At 36.5% G+C, this 16,589-nt stretch overlaps 1 protein-coding gene across 2 annotated transcripts; it reads left to right on the top strand.

Moving 5' to 3' along the window:
• Window positions 1–1,144: 1,144 nt before the first annotated feature.
• Window positions 1,145–16,100, top strand: slc1a2 (solute carrier family 1 member 2). Of its 2 annotated transcripts, none has more exons than XM_005802235.2 (11): window positions 1,145–1,431; window positions 3,639–3,778; window positions 7,096–7,248; window positions 7,496–7,746; window positions 8,386–8,533; window positions 8,859–8,985; window positions 9,976–10,209; window positions 10,328–10,522; window positions 11,800–11,934; window positions 12,049–12,313; window positions 15,228–16,100. In XM_005802235.2, exons 1-11 carry the CDS (start codon window positions 1,394–1,396, stop codon window positions 15,297–15,299), a joined length of 1,758 nt encoding a protein of 585 aa, XP_005802292.1. In that variant the 5' UTR covers window positions 1,145–1,393; the 3' UTR covers window positions 15,300–16,100. The 2 variants fall into 2 exon arrangements, with proteins under 2 accessions (XP_005802292.1, XP_005802293.1); XM_005802236.2 differs by having other exon boundaries at window positions 1,147–1,431; window positions 12,049–12,237.
• Window positions 16,101–16,589: the final 489 nt, after the last annotated feature.

Below are 16,589 nucleotides of genomic sequence, written 5' to 3'. Positions count from 1 at the left end.
CAACCTCCCGCCTTTTCTTGCTGCTGCCAGTTTGGATGGAGCATTTGGCCAGGCAAGTAGGGGCCACCGCTGCTGTTTGCGTGTGAAACAAAGCCCTTCAGAGGGAGAGAGAGGAAGCAGAGAGCTTCACATGGTACCAGCCAAAAGCAGGGATGGCTGCTTCAGCCTTCCCCATCTCAGGCCCCTCTTTTGGCTAATAGATGCTGGTGTGACCCCAGTACCCCCTTTTCCTCTAGTGTCCGCCTTTCTTTCTCCTGTAACCCCTTCTTCTCTGTCCCGACCTTTTGCTGTCATATCACAAACTTGCCTTATGTCCATCACTTAGAATGATCATTCCATGTCAAAGGATTTAGGTTGAGTGATTTCTCATGACACAGCCTTTGCAAAGATAAGGATGACATTCCTCTGGCTTTTGTTGTGAGATTGGTCATTTGTTTTCAAGAGGAAATAGCTTTCCAACAGATTTCCCTAATTAGAATGATGCGATGCTGCTCCACATGGTGTGAAGTCCCATGATGCTGAGAGACTAAAGCGAAGTCAGCTTGACTCACAAGAATCATACGTCATTTGTCCTTTGCCTTCCACCAAAGTACAGGAGTTTTATGCATTAGTAGAATTACATAAATCTATATGCTATTATTATGACTGACTTCAGTATAAAAAAATTGTTGTGTATGCATGTATGCAGTCTGTGCTTCAAAATCCTCTCTAATGTCATTGAGTGTTGTCCATCAAGACCTTAAAGAGAAAAAAAGAAATTAAATCGTCTGTCCATCATTTATTAACTTCTCAGAGAAATCATCCCTGACAAAGCACTACTGTCCATAGTGTGCCATTAGCAGGAATCATCATCCTCATCCTCTGCAGCCCAGACTTTCTCATGCTATCCATGAAGCTGAAAGAGTTTGGAAGTATAGTCGGATGTTGGATTACAGAATCCAGGGAGTACAGGATTTCTAACCGATTTGACAATTAAGCTCATACACTGTCCCCTCCCTCCACTTGTACTTTTGGTTATTTATTTACTCCCAGGTTGTATCATACGAAGGGGTGCTTGTGTGTGTGTCTGTCTGCGTGCGTGTGTGTGTTTGTGAAGTCAGAGGGTGGGGGCGAGGTAAAAGAGGGGTTATTGCACACATCAAGATGGGGCAGTTCAGGTTTCTGTGGCTGTGATTCTGGTCCAGACTACGTCCTCTCTTCCCTCTCTGGATGCTTTGGCGCTGGGTGGGCAGCTGAGAGCGGCTAGCCGTCATCAGACCTCTGCTGTTTTCAGCTTCGGACATTATCCACTGACACCTGCCAACTTATTGGATGGAGCACTTGTGACACAACTAATGCTTTCTTCTGCTGATTCACCTTAAACTACCAAAGTTTGGAGATCTGCTCCTGGTCAATGTATATTGCACTAACCTCATCACCACCAGAAATGAAGTAAGTAATTAAATTTTTAAATTTTAGTTACAATATACCGTTTTCATTTTTTTTGTTCGTTTTTACTTTTTTATCAATATTTTTATTTTTTTTATTTTTTATTACTATTATTGTTTTTTAAGAAGTTAATGTACCAATTGCGCATTTTTGTCAGGATAATTTTTGTCAGGAAAGAGTACCAAATAAATTATTGTTATTGTTTTTCATTCTTGAAGTGAACAGAAAATTCAAAACATAACAATATAAATGCAATATATTACATATACAATACATTATGAATTTTGATATCCCATTTAACAATTTTGTTATATCCCACATAGTCCCACATTTTATTCTTTCCACTAACAGTTTGTAACTTAAATTCCTAATTAAATCAACCCAATCATGTTCAAAGAATGAATTGTGATGATAAAGAGTCTTTGGAAATATATAATAACCATTAATTATTTTTTGTCTATCTGAATTTTGTTTTTCTAGGGCTGTCTTTGAAAACAGTTCATTTTTTTCTCAATTCTGAAATTTTATTTACATTTTTGAAAGAGCGTATAGGTTCTTCAAATGTAAAATTGTGAACTTTTTATTAAATGATGAAAAAAGCTTAACAATGAATGTTTTTGTGATTCAATCTGTTTGAAGCTCAACTTGCAGTACTTTTTTATATTCATCTGTTCAGTCCTTCTATCTCATTTGTCTTTGACTTGAAGGGAAAGGTGTTAATGAGAAGATCCGGCTCACTTCTTCACTCAGAGCTAAAAATAAAGAAGGGAGAGCAAAAACGGAACATCCATGTTACATTTATCATTCTTTCTGTTAGGAGTTAAATTATTTGGGACTACACCAAAATTTTAAGTTTATGAAGAAAGAGCACAATGATGTAGTTCAGGTGTTTGCTCTTTCTTATTTGCAATTCACACATTATTTTGAGATTATTAGAAGTAGATATGGCTACTTTGACAGGAGGCAGACCAGGTGGTCTTCCTATGTGTAGTTTTCTCACACATTGCTGGAGGATGCTTTGTGCATAAACCTAACTGTGGTGTGTTCAAGTGGGGCTATTTTTAACCTCTTACATAACAATGCCATTAAATGAGTTTTATTCTTTTATTCTATCAAATCCATGACTGAGATAAAGAAACATACTTTTCTTGCAAGAAAGGTTTATCACAGGAATTTTGGTGAAAAATATATATTGACTTGAAACATCTACCACTCAGACACTACTCATAAAATGTCCATAATTTGTTCCAATGTGTCTCCCTGTGTAACCGAATTTGCCTAAAAGCCATGTCAAATACAGATTTGCTTTCTCATGCTATCTCCTTGTGATTGCAGGAGACAGTTTTAACCCCCCACTTACTAAAAAAGGTTAGCCAGCCAATGTGTTCCCACAGTAATGGCAAATCATTCTTATCTTGTGTATCATTATTTTCTTTAATCACACCTGCAGAATTGAAAGGTGGTAAATGGTTCTTCAGTGCATTTATAACAGACTGCTGCAGTCCAACCTGATTGGAGGTTTGTCATTACCAGAGGGAAAAACATGAATTGTTTCCTGTCTTACTTCAAAATAAGAGTCCTCTCATAGGTCTCTTTCTTATCAAGGTTTGGTAACAATAATTCATGCACCTTAACCAGACGAAGTTGTTGACAGCAACTGGAAAGTGCTTCATGCTTCAGTTCAACAAGAAAATTTAATTTCACTCCAACTATTCAATTTTCATTCATTTCCTTGTGTACGTACTGTTCTGTTTTTGGATTAATCTAGATTGTTCGTTATCTTCTAGAAAGAAGATTAACTGAACAACTGTATGAATGGATGGATTAGAATTGTCAGTGCTGAAGAAATATCAATAATAAGCAAAAGACATGACTTTACCAAATGCTTAGCACATCGTTGAAACGGGGGCAATTATCAAGCTGCATAATCTTGTCAGCTTCCATCTGTTGGATGCCATAGTAACGGTGTTCAAGTGACAACTTGGCAACAGCTGAATGCTTCACATGTTTTTGTTACGCTGCTTTTTTAAAACTTAAAAAAAAAGCAGAGTTTGTAGAGGCGATAATTAAAATCATGCTGCTATCACTGTAAAATCCCCAATCAAAATAAGTTACATGACATAACATGTTTTTTTGTAACTGTAAACCCAATGGATCATTTTATTAGCATTTGTTAAATTCTTCTCTTTTGTGTTTTGTTTTTGCTGCAGTGCCAACAGTATGCCTAAACAAGTGGAGGTGAGGATGCATGAGAGCCACCTGGAGCCCATCGAGGCGAGGCCCCGGTCCAAATGTGCCCAAATCTGCTCCAAAATGTTCAAGAACCTCCTGCTCACGCTCACAGTCCTTGGTAAGGAAAATATTTTTTTTTCTCTCAGGCGTATGATAAAAACTGCTCTGTTAACTCAGAGCTAAAATCTGCAGCTAGCTTACAGCGTGAGGAGGAGATGCCATCTGTGTTCAGCGTACCAGACAGTAAGTTGACTGGGTGTTCTGACCTTCTGCAGCATGATTCCACCTGTTGCTATGAGTTGTGTGTCGCCACACACAAGTCACCCGAACAAACCTATGGTGATGGACACAAAGTATTATGATTACTCTTTGTATCACAATACAAAGAAGAGAATTAATAAACACTAAAGGGCATGGCATGTTCTGGTTGCTGAACAGATCTTTAATTAGATTACTTTTATGCCTTGTCATGGCCATCAGTGACACATTACTTTCTAATTCTGAGGTTTTGGAAATTCCTTCAAGTGAGGAATTTTAAAAATTTCGGACAGCCCAGCTTTTATGAACATCTCAATCACACAACTCTCATTAAGTGAGCCAAGAGGATAATAGATCCCTTGTCACATTAGAACTAAGGGATAAGGCTTTGTAAAGGAGTAAGTGACTGGTCAGTGAGAAGGTCAAAGAGAAAAGATCAATCCTGAAAAAACAAAGTGTCTAAAATCCACCGGATGTTGGCAACCCCAGGATGTTACTGGTGCTTTTCTACTGGCTGCGCACCAACAGTCACACAGACTCAGAGAACAGCAGCTGGCTCTAGTCAGACCAGATGGATGGCAAATTTACATTCTGGCAATAATTGTGCAGATAGAGAATGACTTCTACTATATACATTAAGACTAAGATATATGTCTGCCAGATTTACTGATCTTAAGGTTTATGCATCTAAATATAGGTTTTATAAGTTATATGCCAGCTCTCCCAGTCTCCAGTATGCTTGTCTGAAGCACTCAGATGTGTGTTATCAAAATGCAGAGGAGGAAACAAAGGTAATAATTTGACTCTTGAAATAACTACATAAAATGATAAAGATTTCTATTGTTTCAGTTGTTTTACAGATAAATTGTTGCAAAGTAAAAAAAAAAAAAAGAAGAATGTTTACAATATTCTCAAGTAGTAGTTGTGGTTAATGCACCTCAAACTACACGATTCTTAGTGAAAATAGAGTTGGAACCCGTTATTTATATACAGCCTATAAAAGACTTATTTTTCCTCACTGCCTGATTGAAAATTTGTTTTAACTTTTCTGGCTGGTTGGGGATTAACAGCATATTGCTATTTGCTAAGCATCAGAATAAATAGTAATACAATTTATTTTAAGATTTTTTTTTCAAATATTTACATAAATATGACCTAAATCATTTTTGCCAAAGGTGAGTTTTCTTTTTTTTACCTAAATCACCTTTTGGAAAGAAAGAGGAGGTGATTATTATTATTTTTTTTTTCCAAAATCACTTTTGTCAAAAAATTACCTAGGCCATTATTTTAGGAAGGTGACTATATGTTACTTAGGTATTTGGTAGAATTACCTTTTTAAATTATATGACTTTGGTCAAACATTTTGGGTATTCTTTAACAAGCTTTTCATAAAATGTTGCAAGACATTTGACCCATTCCTCCTGACAGATGGGGTATAAACATGTCAGGTTTATGGGCCACCTTGTATTTTTAGCTCTGTTCACAGATTCTCTATGGAACAGAGCTTAGGCCATTGTGATAGCTGCTTCAAAACACTGGCGTTGGAACCTCAAGCTACTTTGTATCTTAATTCATTATATGCTAGGAATCATTGTATATTTGGAAAATCATAATCAATGTTTCTTCAATGTTTTCACATAATGTTTTTTGACTCCATCAGGGTCAAAAAACCCTCATATATTATTATATGAGGTGCATATAGTATCCCAACTGTGTGTACTTCGCAGTTGGGATGGTGTAAACAGGATTGTAATTTTTTAAAAATATTTACCCTAAATGGTCATTATGGCCAAACACTTCAATAGTTTTATCAGTTGGCAGGGTATACATGTAGCAAAAGGCTTTTGTCCCAAAGTTTGTGTCTAAACTGAATGTGCTTCATGTTGCTTTGGGGAAAAACAGCTTCTTCCTAACTGAATGTCGCTTTGCCACTGTCCATAGTGCGATGATACTCTCTTAACATCTTCAGCAAGAATCTTCACAATGACTTTTGTTTTTGTTCTGGTGTTGGTTTGCGCGTTTCACCCCAAAACACATTTATAATTCAGAACTCTTCTCCTTAGTAAACAGTATAATGGCTGGACATTCGAACTGTGCTTATACTCGGGCATAACTGTATCAACAGATGAACTTGGTAGTTTCAGACATCTGGAAACTGCATCCACAGATGAACCAGACTTTTTTTTTCTTGGGTACTGTTATTTTTTTCCATTATGTCACACAACAAAGTGGTATGCTTGATGTGTTGTCTTACAGTAAATACATTCAGAGGTGTGCCTTCAGGTAACTGAAATAGTGTGAATAGCCAGAATACCACAAAAGTAATTCCCAGATGTATACAAAATCATATCGTCATTATCTGGGCTTTTGTAAATTTTTGAAAGTCATTGTAATCTTAGTGTATACATTTAGAATTTTAAAAAGGTATTTAAAATTTCTCAAAAAGTCATTCACCCTCATTGTTGTTGCATTCAGCAACTGGAGATTACCATGGTAATTCTAACTGATTTAAACTGCAGAGGTGCATATTTCTACACAGAGTACATAAATATATAGTTTCAACTGAATAAAAAAAAAATCTCTGGAGCTATGACTACACCGGGCCCTATGAGCTTGTTACCTGTAATATATTGTCAGTGTAGCTGAAACAAGAAAGTATGGCTGGTTTCCAAGGGTTCACAGGAGAAGCTTTCCATTTCTTTCAAGAACATTGAAGCACATCTGTGATTTGCAGGGTTGCCTGTGAGTAAACCACAGAAAAACTGTAAAAATTATTTTAATAACAGACAAGTGCAGTAGTGTAAGTTTTCATCCATTATCCAAATGAAATGCTGGCCAATTTCTTTAGTATTCTGTGGAATTTGAAAATGTTTTAAAAAAAAAAAAGAGTTTGATTTCTTGTGATTACATATGCCAAACCTGACAATCTGACATGCTGCCTCTTTCAAAGAAATCTGATCTTGGCTAGTTTTGGTTTTATCTTGTCAACTGACTGTGCTTGTCGAACGTGTAGCCAACAGGATCTTTTTTGACCCTAATTGAAAATGATTAGAATTTTTATATTAAATAGTATAGTTTTCTTCATTGTGCCCCCCCCACCCCCCTTGCTTAGATTAAAATGCATTTTTTATTAAGTGATTGTGAATGTTTAAGTTTTTCCCACTCCTTTCAATTTAGGTGTGATCCTGGGAGCTGTAGCAGGGATGCTGCTGCGTGTTGCCTCTCCAATTCATCCGGATATTGTCATGGTGATTGCCTTTCCTGGAGATATTCTGATGAGGATGCTGAAGATGTTGATCCTGCCTCTCATTATCTCCAGCTTAATCACAGGTGCCAACTTTATCACAATCAAAAATGTGTGCTTTTAAATTCTCAAGGAAAAACAATGTTGCTCATATTGACTGGATGCTTTCTTTTGTTCAGTTTTCTCTGTTGTAGTACTACTGCAACATACTTGATGGTGATCTTAGAGTCCCCAAGCAGCATTTGTTTTGATTTCTTTATTCTTACATATTATGTCAATTTCTTCATTGAACTAGAAATGACCGGATAAACATCTTGCTTGTGTGCGGTACAGGGCTTGCTGGCCTGGATGCCAAATCTAGTGGTCGCCTGGGAACCAGAGCTATGGTTTACTACATGTCCACCACTGTTATTGCTGCTGTCCTGGGTGTCATCCTGGTGCTAGTCATCCATCCTGGCAACCCCAAACTGAAGGAAAATCTGGGCGAGGGCGAGAAAAACGATGATGTGTCCAGCTTGGATGCCTTCTTCGATCTGATAAGGAATCTCTTCCCAGAAAACCTGGTGCAAGCCTGCTTCCAACAGGTAAAAGATGAGACTGTGTTTGTAGAGTCCATTCTAATTGTAAAGTTGTCATTATGATATCATGTTAAACTAGAAGAAAGTTGTATTTATTTCATTGAAATAAGTTAGCTTAAGACTTACTCTTACCTTATAGTCTGCTCAACTGTTTAACTGTAAAGATTATGACGGAAATTTTGTTAGCTGGACCCGTCCACTCTGAGCACTCTCAGAGCGACAATAACACTTCCATTCAAAGTGTGACAGCAAATACAAAAGAGGTGTAGATACTGTAAGGCTGATCTTGAGCACAGGACAATATATCTTAATTCTTGTTGTTGGCTTGTTTTCTTCTGTTGTTTTCTTCTATTTAGACCCTATGCTGACCCAACAGAATATGGTATAAATAGCAACAGAGCTAGATATATCCTGACAGGAATAAAGCTAGCTGCTTTCTAAAAAAAAATAAAGAACAAGAGGTTATTTTCAATTAAACTGTTACTTTAGGGGAAAAAAACTAAATAAATGATGTAAGCATCACATTACACTTTGTATAATTAGGTCATAACATATTTTAAAACCAATTAGGGAGCTCTGATGGTTTTTATTTTCTGCAACTTTGGAGAAGAGAATTCTGCCACTTATTTATGTTGTTTTTTCCAGATCCAAACAGTCACAAAGAAAGTTGAGGTGGTTGTGGAGGAGGACGTTAATGTCACCACTGTGGAGGGCCTGGTGGCTAACATTACCAAGGAGCCACAGTTCATCATCAAAAAGTCACTTCAGTTCAAAAGTGGCATGAATGTCTTGGGTATGTAGCACAGGGCCCTCTGGGGCCTCATAGTTAACTGCACACATTTGTGCCATTAAAATTTAGCACCAAATTGATGTTAAAATCATCATGCTAGCTGTAACAATGCTAACATTTGCTGATGGGCAGAGAACCCCAAGCTTCTTGTGATGAAAATGTAATTCATTTGCTTTTGAGGCATTTTCATCAACTAAAACAAGTCAGCTCATCAAATTCATTTCTCATACTTGGCATTGTAAATATCTTTATACATTTTCTGCCTACTTCCTACTGAAGTCGCCCTCCATTGCATCTATTCTGATGCATTCATAATTTTCTGCTGCAGGTCTGATTGGTTTCTTTATTGCATTTGGCATCTGCATGGGCAAGATGGGAGAGAAGGCCAGACTCATGATTGAATTCTTCAATATCCTCAATGAGATTGTGATGAAACTTGTCATCATGATCATGTGGTTGGTATCTGTCATGAATTTCTTTGAACCATTTCAAAACCCATTTCACTGTTTGCTTGAAAAAATAAAATATTCATATCAATGCAAATTTTTCACACGTTCTCATGCTCCATCCACAAACTTCAATGTATTCTTTTGGGGTTTTGTGTGATATGCTGACATAGTGATTAGGAAGGAATGGGATGGATGATTTTCGTTATCTCTTACAAAAAACGAATCTGAAAAGTATGAAAGGTATTCAGCCATACTGAGTCAATATTTTGCAGATATGTCCTAATGACTCTCTGTGACTTCTGTAGCAAAAGGTGGCTGTACGTTACACATTTTGGGACTGAAACGTTTGCCCATTTGTCTTCTTCTTTCCAAAATAACTTAATGTCAATCATATAAGATGGAGAACATATCGGAGTATTCATTTTTTAAGTTTTTCTGAAGTTCTTCAACAGGATATAGGTTCACAGTTTGACTTGGCTCTTCTAATATTTGAATAATAATTGAACATTGTACATTTGGCTTTACGTTTAGGATTGAAACATTGACAATGTGAATTTTTCATTGAGGTCAAAAACGTTTTGTTTTTTTTCATATCACCAGAGCATAATTTGCCCTTGTGTTTGCTTTGTACCCTGCATGGCTTGTGCCAAACTGCTACTCTTCCATAAAAGTCAGATTTATGGAAGGCATGAACCACAGATTTTACATCGACAGGTTCTTCAATCTGAACTATGGATCTCTGCAGCTCTCCTACAGTTATCACATGTAACTCTAAGTAAATACAATCAAGCTTGTGGTTGTAAGTTTAAAAAATGTGGAAAGGCTTAAGCTAGCTAAGCTTCCAAAAATGGCAAGAAAGGAACTCCTTTAACTCATGTTATTTTGAAACATATCTAAAGGATATTACATCATAATCACAGTTCTCTTACAACTTGTTTTGATTTTGCTTATCACTTTAATTTCAAAGTAACAATAAATTGTTTCTCACCCAATAAGGTACTCTCCCTTTGGTATTGCCTGTCTGATTTGTGGCAAGATCATCTCCATTAAGGACTTGGAGGTGGTGGGCAGGCAACTTGGCATGTACATGGTGACTGTGATTATTGGTCTGATCATCCACGGCGCAATCTTCCTGCCCAGCATTTATTTTGTCATCACAAGGAAAAACCCCTTCACCTTCTTCTTGGGAATCTTCCAGGCCTGGATCACTGCTCTGGGAACAGCTTCCAGGTCAGCATGAATAAGGATCAATGGGTGAACAAGTCATTGTGTATACTTGTTTTTAGAAATAATTTGTGCATGGTTATATGTGTTTATAGTCCTCCTTGTTTTTTGCTTTTATCTCCAGTGCTGGCACACTTCCTGTCACATTCCGTTGCCTGGAGGAGAATTTGGCCATTGACAAAAGAGTCACTCGTTTTGTGCTCCCAGTAGGTGCCACCATCAATATGGATGGAACTGCTCTCTATGAGGCTGTGGCGGCCATCTTTATTGCCCAGATGAATGGTGTGAATCTTGATCCTGGTCAGATTGTCACAGTCAGGTAAGAAGAGCGTTCTTTTTGTATCGATATATATATATTTTTTTATTTGGTTCAAGGTTCAAAGAGTCTGAAGATTGTAAATGAGAAGCATGCCGTTGTCAGTAAATCAAAAATAAGGAAAGTAATACAGTCTGAGTTGTAGATAAGTCAGCATAGTTACTCAGCAGAAGTGTGGATGTATTAATCAGTAAACTATGAAGAATGTGCGGTTAGAAACAATCCTTAAATAAGAAAATTAAATGAAGCACATAAACCAGCATGAAGAAGTAGCAATAGTGTCGAGCCTCATGCTAGGCAGGAAGACAAACAGCGGGTACATGCTCTCTTTCATCAATCTTTGCCAAAAGACTCTTCTCATAATAGAATGAGTTGAAGATGGATGACCCTAGTTCTGACATTTGTATGGCACATAAATCAATGAAGCTTCAAAATAAACATCCCATCTCCCACATTTTGGAACCAAATCAGGTTCTCCCCAGGCTTGCACTTTATGCAGCCTAAAGAAAGAGCCAGTATGAATACAGTGCCTTTATTTTCTCGCCTTTACAGATTTTCTCGGTTTTCACTTTTTTATCACATTTAAATATTACAAATTATGAACCTTTAATACTAACATAAAAATAACCTGAGTAAATACACAGACCTTTTAGAAATGACTAAAATGCAACCAACATCATACAGTAGTTTTGGATGAAAAAAAAAATATCAAAAGGTTTTTCAAGACTTTTGAGGAGACATTTTGTATGCTGAAGAGATGAAAGGAGAACTATCTGGAAGGTGCAATCTGTTACATCTTCGCAGAAGTTGACATTTTTGTGAAATGTCATCAAATATGATGGCAGAGAGCCATCATATTTGATTACTGTAATTACTGTAATTGACAGACTCATAAATCTTGATGTCTGACGAAACTCAGTTGTTGACTTTAAGTAGCAGTTAACAGTGATCAAAAGCACGTCAGCAAGTCCACTTTCTAATAACTTAGGATGGAAAAAAATAAAGATTTGGAGTGTAGGTAAAGTCTGAAATCTAATCCAACTGAGATATGAGGTCAACCAGGTTGGTGTTGACAGCGCTTTCACTTGGTAAATTAACTAATTTGAAAACTGTATTCAGGTTACATTTTCTGAAGATCTGAAACATGGAGTAAAAGAAAAAGAAAGGCAAACCTATTTTTTTTTTTTTTTTGCAACTCTGTTATGGTTTTTGAGATTTGGAGTTTTAATGGTCATAGTTCATTTTTAGAGATCTACATAACTTATTTTCTTTTTCTTCAGTCTGACAGCCACCCTTGCCAGTGTTGGAGCAGCCAGTATTCCCAGTGCCGGCCTTGTGACTATGCTGTTGATCCTTACCGCTGTTGGCTTACCAACCCAGGATATCAGTTTGCTGGTTGCTGTTGACTGGTTATTGTGAGTCTTAAGCATATATTCTGGTTATATTTTGTTCATATAATAGATTTCTTATATTATATTGTGCACAAAAAATGTATGATGTCTTTAAAATCTTGGTTTGTTTCTCCTCAGGGATCGTTTCAGGACCTCAGTGAATGTGGTGGGTGACTCCTACGGTGCAGGGATTGTGTACCACCTGTCCAAAGCTGAGCTGGATGAGCTGGATGCGCACACGGCTAAATCAGACGACATCGAAATGATGACAAAGACCCAGTCCTATTATGACGACATGAAGAACCACCACGAGAACAATTCCAACCAGTGCGTCTTAACCCCAACTTCTTCTACAGCTGCTACTGCCAATGCTAACAATTCTGTCTTAGTAGATGAATGCAAGGTACTATTAACGCTTTCTGACATAGAGACTTCAATATAACCCTCTGCTGTTGCATGCTCATCCTGCAGCTTTGCTTTGTTCTGCTTGCTTTGCACCGAGTCTTTGTAAGCAGAGATGCACTTGCATGCACTCTTCATCGCACATGTGTACCAAGTTTATTTACTCTTCTGGAACAGCCACTTTTGTGTTTAATGATTATTCAACATTTAAAACACAATTCAAAACATGGTTGATGTGCTTGCATAGAAAATTAAAGACAGATCAGCTATTCCCCTAAGACGACTTATGGGACAAAGTATGAACTTCCTCAATATAACTCTGAGAAATTATTTAGCAGTGTCACAACTAGCATAAGTTCAGAGTAGCTCAATAAACACAGCCTTAGTTTCAATTAAAAAGTTTCTATAAATATTTTAGTTGCTATTTCCCGTTTATTCAACATAATAACCAGCGGGCTTACTTCACTGTATCTTGTTTTGTCGCTGATCATAAATGTTTAATACATTTTTTACTCATTTATCCTTTTAATTTAAAATGCAGTGATGGGAAGTGTTGCATAATTAGCAGTTCATACATAACTAATGCCCACCTCCCCATCCCACCAAGAGTGATTACGTGCTCTAACACAGTCTCCTTGTCCCAGCTCTGAGAAGTCTGCAGCGAAATCAAAAGTTATTGTAACGCTAATGTAGAACAGATTATAAGTTAAATCTCAGCTATAGATGATTTTTTTTTACTTTCATTCTATTACTTGCACACCTGGGCAGAAAAAGTCCAATGATAAAATATTTACTTCTTAAATTATAAAAGGTGTTGCCAAGCAACACTGTAAACCAGTAAAAAATTACAACCACCTCTTTTCAGTGTCCAAATTTGAAATACATTTTTTTATGTTTATATGTGACACAAAGGCATGCTACTTCCAGGATTTACATTTTCATTATTTTTATTTATTTGTTTTATGTTTTTTTCTGATGTACATACCAAGACTCATATTGCTAACCCTGCTCCACACTGCTTTAGAAGACTTGCGAAAAAGACAAAATAGAACAATGCATTTATTTATTATTTATTTTGTTTGTACATTGTTTAAAATGATTAAGATTTTATTTTGTTTCATCTTATATTTACTTTTTCATTTTACATTTTGTGGCGTTGCTATTAACCTTAATATAGAAAGTAATCACATTCATAGTTTATTCCCAAGTCAAACACATCCATTGCCATAAGCATTATCCTTGTTGGTTGTCCAGAGGTTCCCATAATTTGCCAATTCTGCTTTTTGTAAAAGAAAAAAAACAGACCCGAATGCCTTTTTATTTGCTAAAACATTAACAAAGTACAAGATACATGCAAAGTGATGATTGTGTTGTACATGGATAGTAAAGAATTTATAACTACAATTCAATCTGGAGAGAATCAGACAGAGATAAGAAGACAATTAGAAGAGTTTATTGACAAACAGAATTTAAAGTCTTTGGCGCTCGGGCCCCGGCTGGGGATAACGGTTATCGCAGCGTTAGCGATAGGCTTCAGATGAGCATCCCCGATGCTGTTAGGAACGTCATCCCCCAGGGCCCGGCACTGGTGGTGGAGGTTGAAGAAGGGTGCGGGCCTCAGGACCGGGCGAATGGAGGAGAAGGGGTGGTGGTGGGTTGAGCTCGGCTGGAGAGCAAAGGACACGATGAATGAAGGTCCTTATCAGCTGGGACTTGGTCGATGATTGGACGTGACGTGGCTTGGTCCGGCGTTGATAGGTCGACGATTGTGGGCAGGTCGCTTCAATTAACGGGTCCCGGTGGGGATAAAAGAGTCTTCCAGTTTGAATTTGCGCCTAGGCTTCATGTTTTAAAATATGACACACCTTCTTCAGGGGAGGGTCAGTAAACTCAGAGGAAAATATGTAGTGATACTTATTGCAGTATTAAGAAAATCAAACATTGGATTTTTGTGCAAAAGTTGTCCCTCTTTTTCGGTAATCCTGTCAGACTTTCTTGTTTTGAAAGTTCTCTGATGCAACATTTATTCAGGCTTTGACAAGTTAATAACTACAAATGCATATATTCAAACAGCCAGTAAGCAAATGTAACGAAAATTAAAATTTTTACAGATTTTAAATTGCGTCTATGGACACTTTTGTATGTACCCAGATGTACCAGAAAATGATCCATATTCTATCCATTTTCAATTTTTCAGCTTTATGCAATATACTGTCATGTTGAGGAGCAATGACTTGGACGAAAATAGAAAAAAATACTAACCAAGGTTAGTAAAAAGATCAAAAGGTTTAGAAGAAGAAACTTTGGCTGCTTGGAAAAAACATAAAAAAAATCATATATAAATACATATATATATATCCCATATATAACATCTCTGGTACAAAAGTACAACAGGAGAAAAGCAGCAACTAATATCACAGGTTTACGTAGTAAAGTTTTACTAGTTTAATTTTTTATTAGGTAAAAAACATTTTTATGTTTTTTTCTTCAGATGTTTTATACTTGAATCTCATTGGTGGTGGTCTAATCCCACTTTGGTTTATCCACTTTAAAACTTATCAACCATAAATAGAGTAGATAGAGTAAATAATGACTCTATTCAAATGTGACGAGCAGCCTAAAGTTTATAAAATAGCATTCATATAAACCACCTCTGAGTATTTGAGATTGAAGTTGTTCTAAGACTGTAGAAGTCCACATTGGTATTCACATTAACATTAACTTCAATTGTCTATGATTGTGGATTTATCGTAAATGCAAACAGAGAGATCTATGTGCTGCAATAACATATTAACTGTGTTTCCTTTAACAGCACCTGCAAATGTTCTAAATTCTCCTTTGACTGTGAAGTTACCTGTATTCTTTAACATATGCCATGGATGAGCTGCTTAAATGTTCCTGCTGACTGCTTGCAGGTAACCTCAGCCGCTAACGGTTCTGCTGCGGAGTGCACGCTTGTTGAGGAGGAACCATGGAAACATGAATAATGGCAGCGCAGAGGTCCCCCTGCTCCTGGGCTCCACGAGCTTTCCTATCTGGTGATAAAACAAGAAGAGTGAATGAAAAGTCACATGAACAGAACTACTAATGTTTTTTTTTTATGTAGTTTTATTTTTTTTATTCTTAGTCCCTTTAAGAAGTTTTTTGTATTTTGTCCATCTGACTGGTATGCTACACTAATTCACATAACCGTGAACTAACAACAGAGGTATACCTCACCTGTTAGAGCCACATCCTGTATACCAGATACTTGCACTACATACTTCAAGGCTTGGGAAGGGAAGAAAGAGAGAATTATTACTAGATATTTTTTCTTAGGAGTACAGTTCAGTTTATGTTTATATGAAAAGCAACACAGTAGTGGTGCAACACACATGCACTGAGGGTATCTTCTATATTTTATAAAGATGGCTCCTTTTTCTGAGTGGGAGGATGAGTGGGAACCACACCAATAATTGATACAACTGATTTTAACTGCGTTGAACATGCTGTATTTACACCTTCATGAAAATCTCTATGGTACATCAATTTACAATTATCAAGTACTCTGATCAAAGGAAAATCCCTCTGAGCCTCTTCACATACAAGTATTATCACAAAGCACAAATTATTTCCACAAACCAGGATTTGTTTCCCCTCTTCTTTTTTTTGTCTTCTGTGAAGAAAATTGACATTCTTCTTTCACGTGTTGAGAGAGATTTTAAAACTAATTTATTTGTGTCAAGAAAGCATGACCAAGTCAAGAATAGGGACCAAACAGGCATAAAGTCAACCGGCTAACAGAAGCCTTTCCTCTGCCTCCTTACGTACTTGCAACACATTGTCACATTTTTTTTTGTCTACAATGTGATGCAAGTAAAATCCCTATAAAATTTATAAAGCACTTTTCCCTTTTTTCCCCAAAGTAACTTTTTGATGCCAATGCAATTAAAATTTAGTTTTATTCCTCAAAAAAAGGAATACAATTTATATATATATATATATATATATATATATATATATATATATATATATATATATATATATATATATATTGCTCAAAAAAATAAAGGGAACACTTTAAGTGTTAAACACCTGTTTAAGTGTTCCCTTTATTTTTTTGAGCAGTGTATATATATATATATATATATATATATATATATATATATATTGCACCCTGATGGAAATGTAGGGATTATATGGAGCACAATTAATGTCAAAATGCCAAGTTTAATTTGTAGTTAGTGTTTTTTTTGGCCATTACAACTTTGCTGCATACGAAAATTGATTTACAGCAA

The sequence above is a fragment of the Xiphophorus maculatus genome, chromosome 2, assembly GCF_002775205.1.
Source record: "Xiphophorus maculatus strain JP 163 A chromosome 2, X_maculatus-5.0-male, whole genome shotgun sequence".
In the NCBI taxonomy this organism is placed as follows: Eukaryota; Metazoa; Chordata; class Actinopteri; order Cyprinodontiformes; family Poeciliidae; genus Xiphophorus; species Xiphophorus maculatus.
Note: the sequence above shows the minus strand (reverse complement) of the source record. Positions and strands in the feature narration are given on the sequence as shown.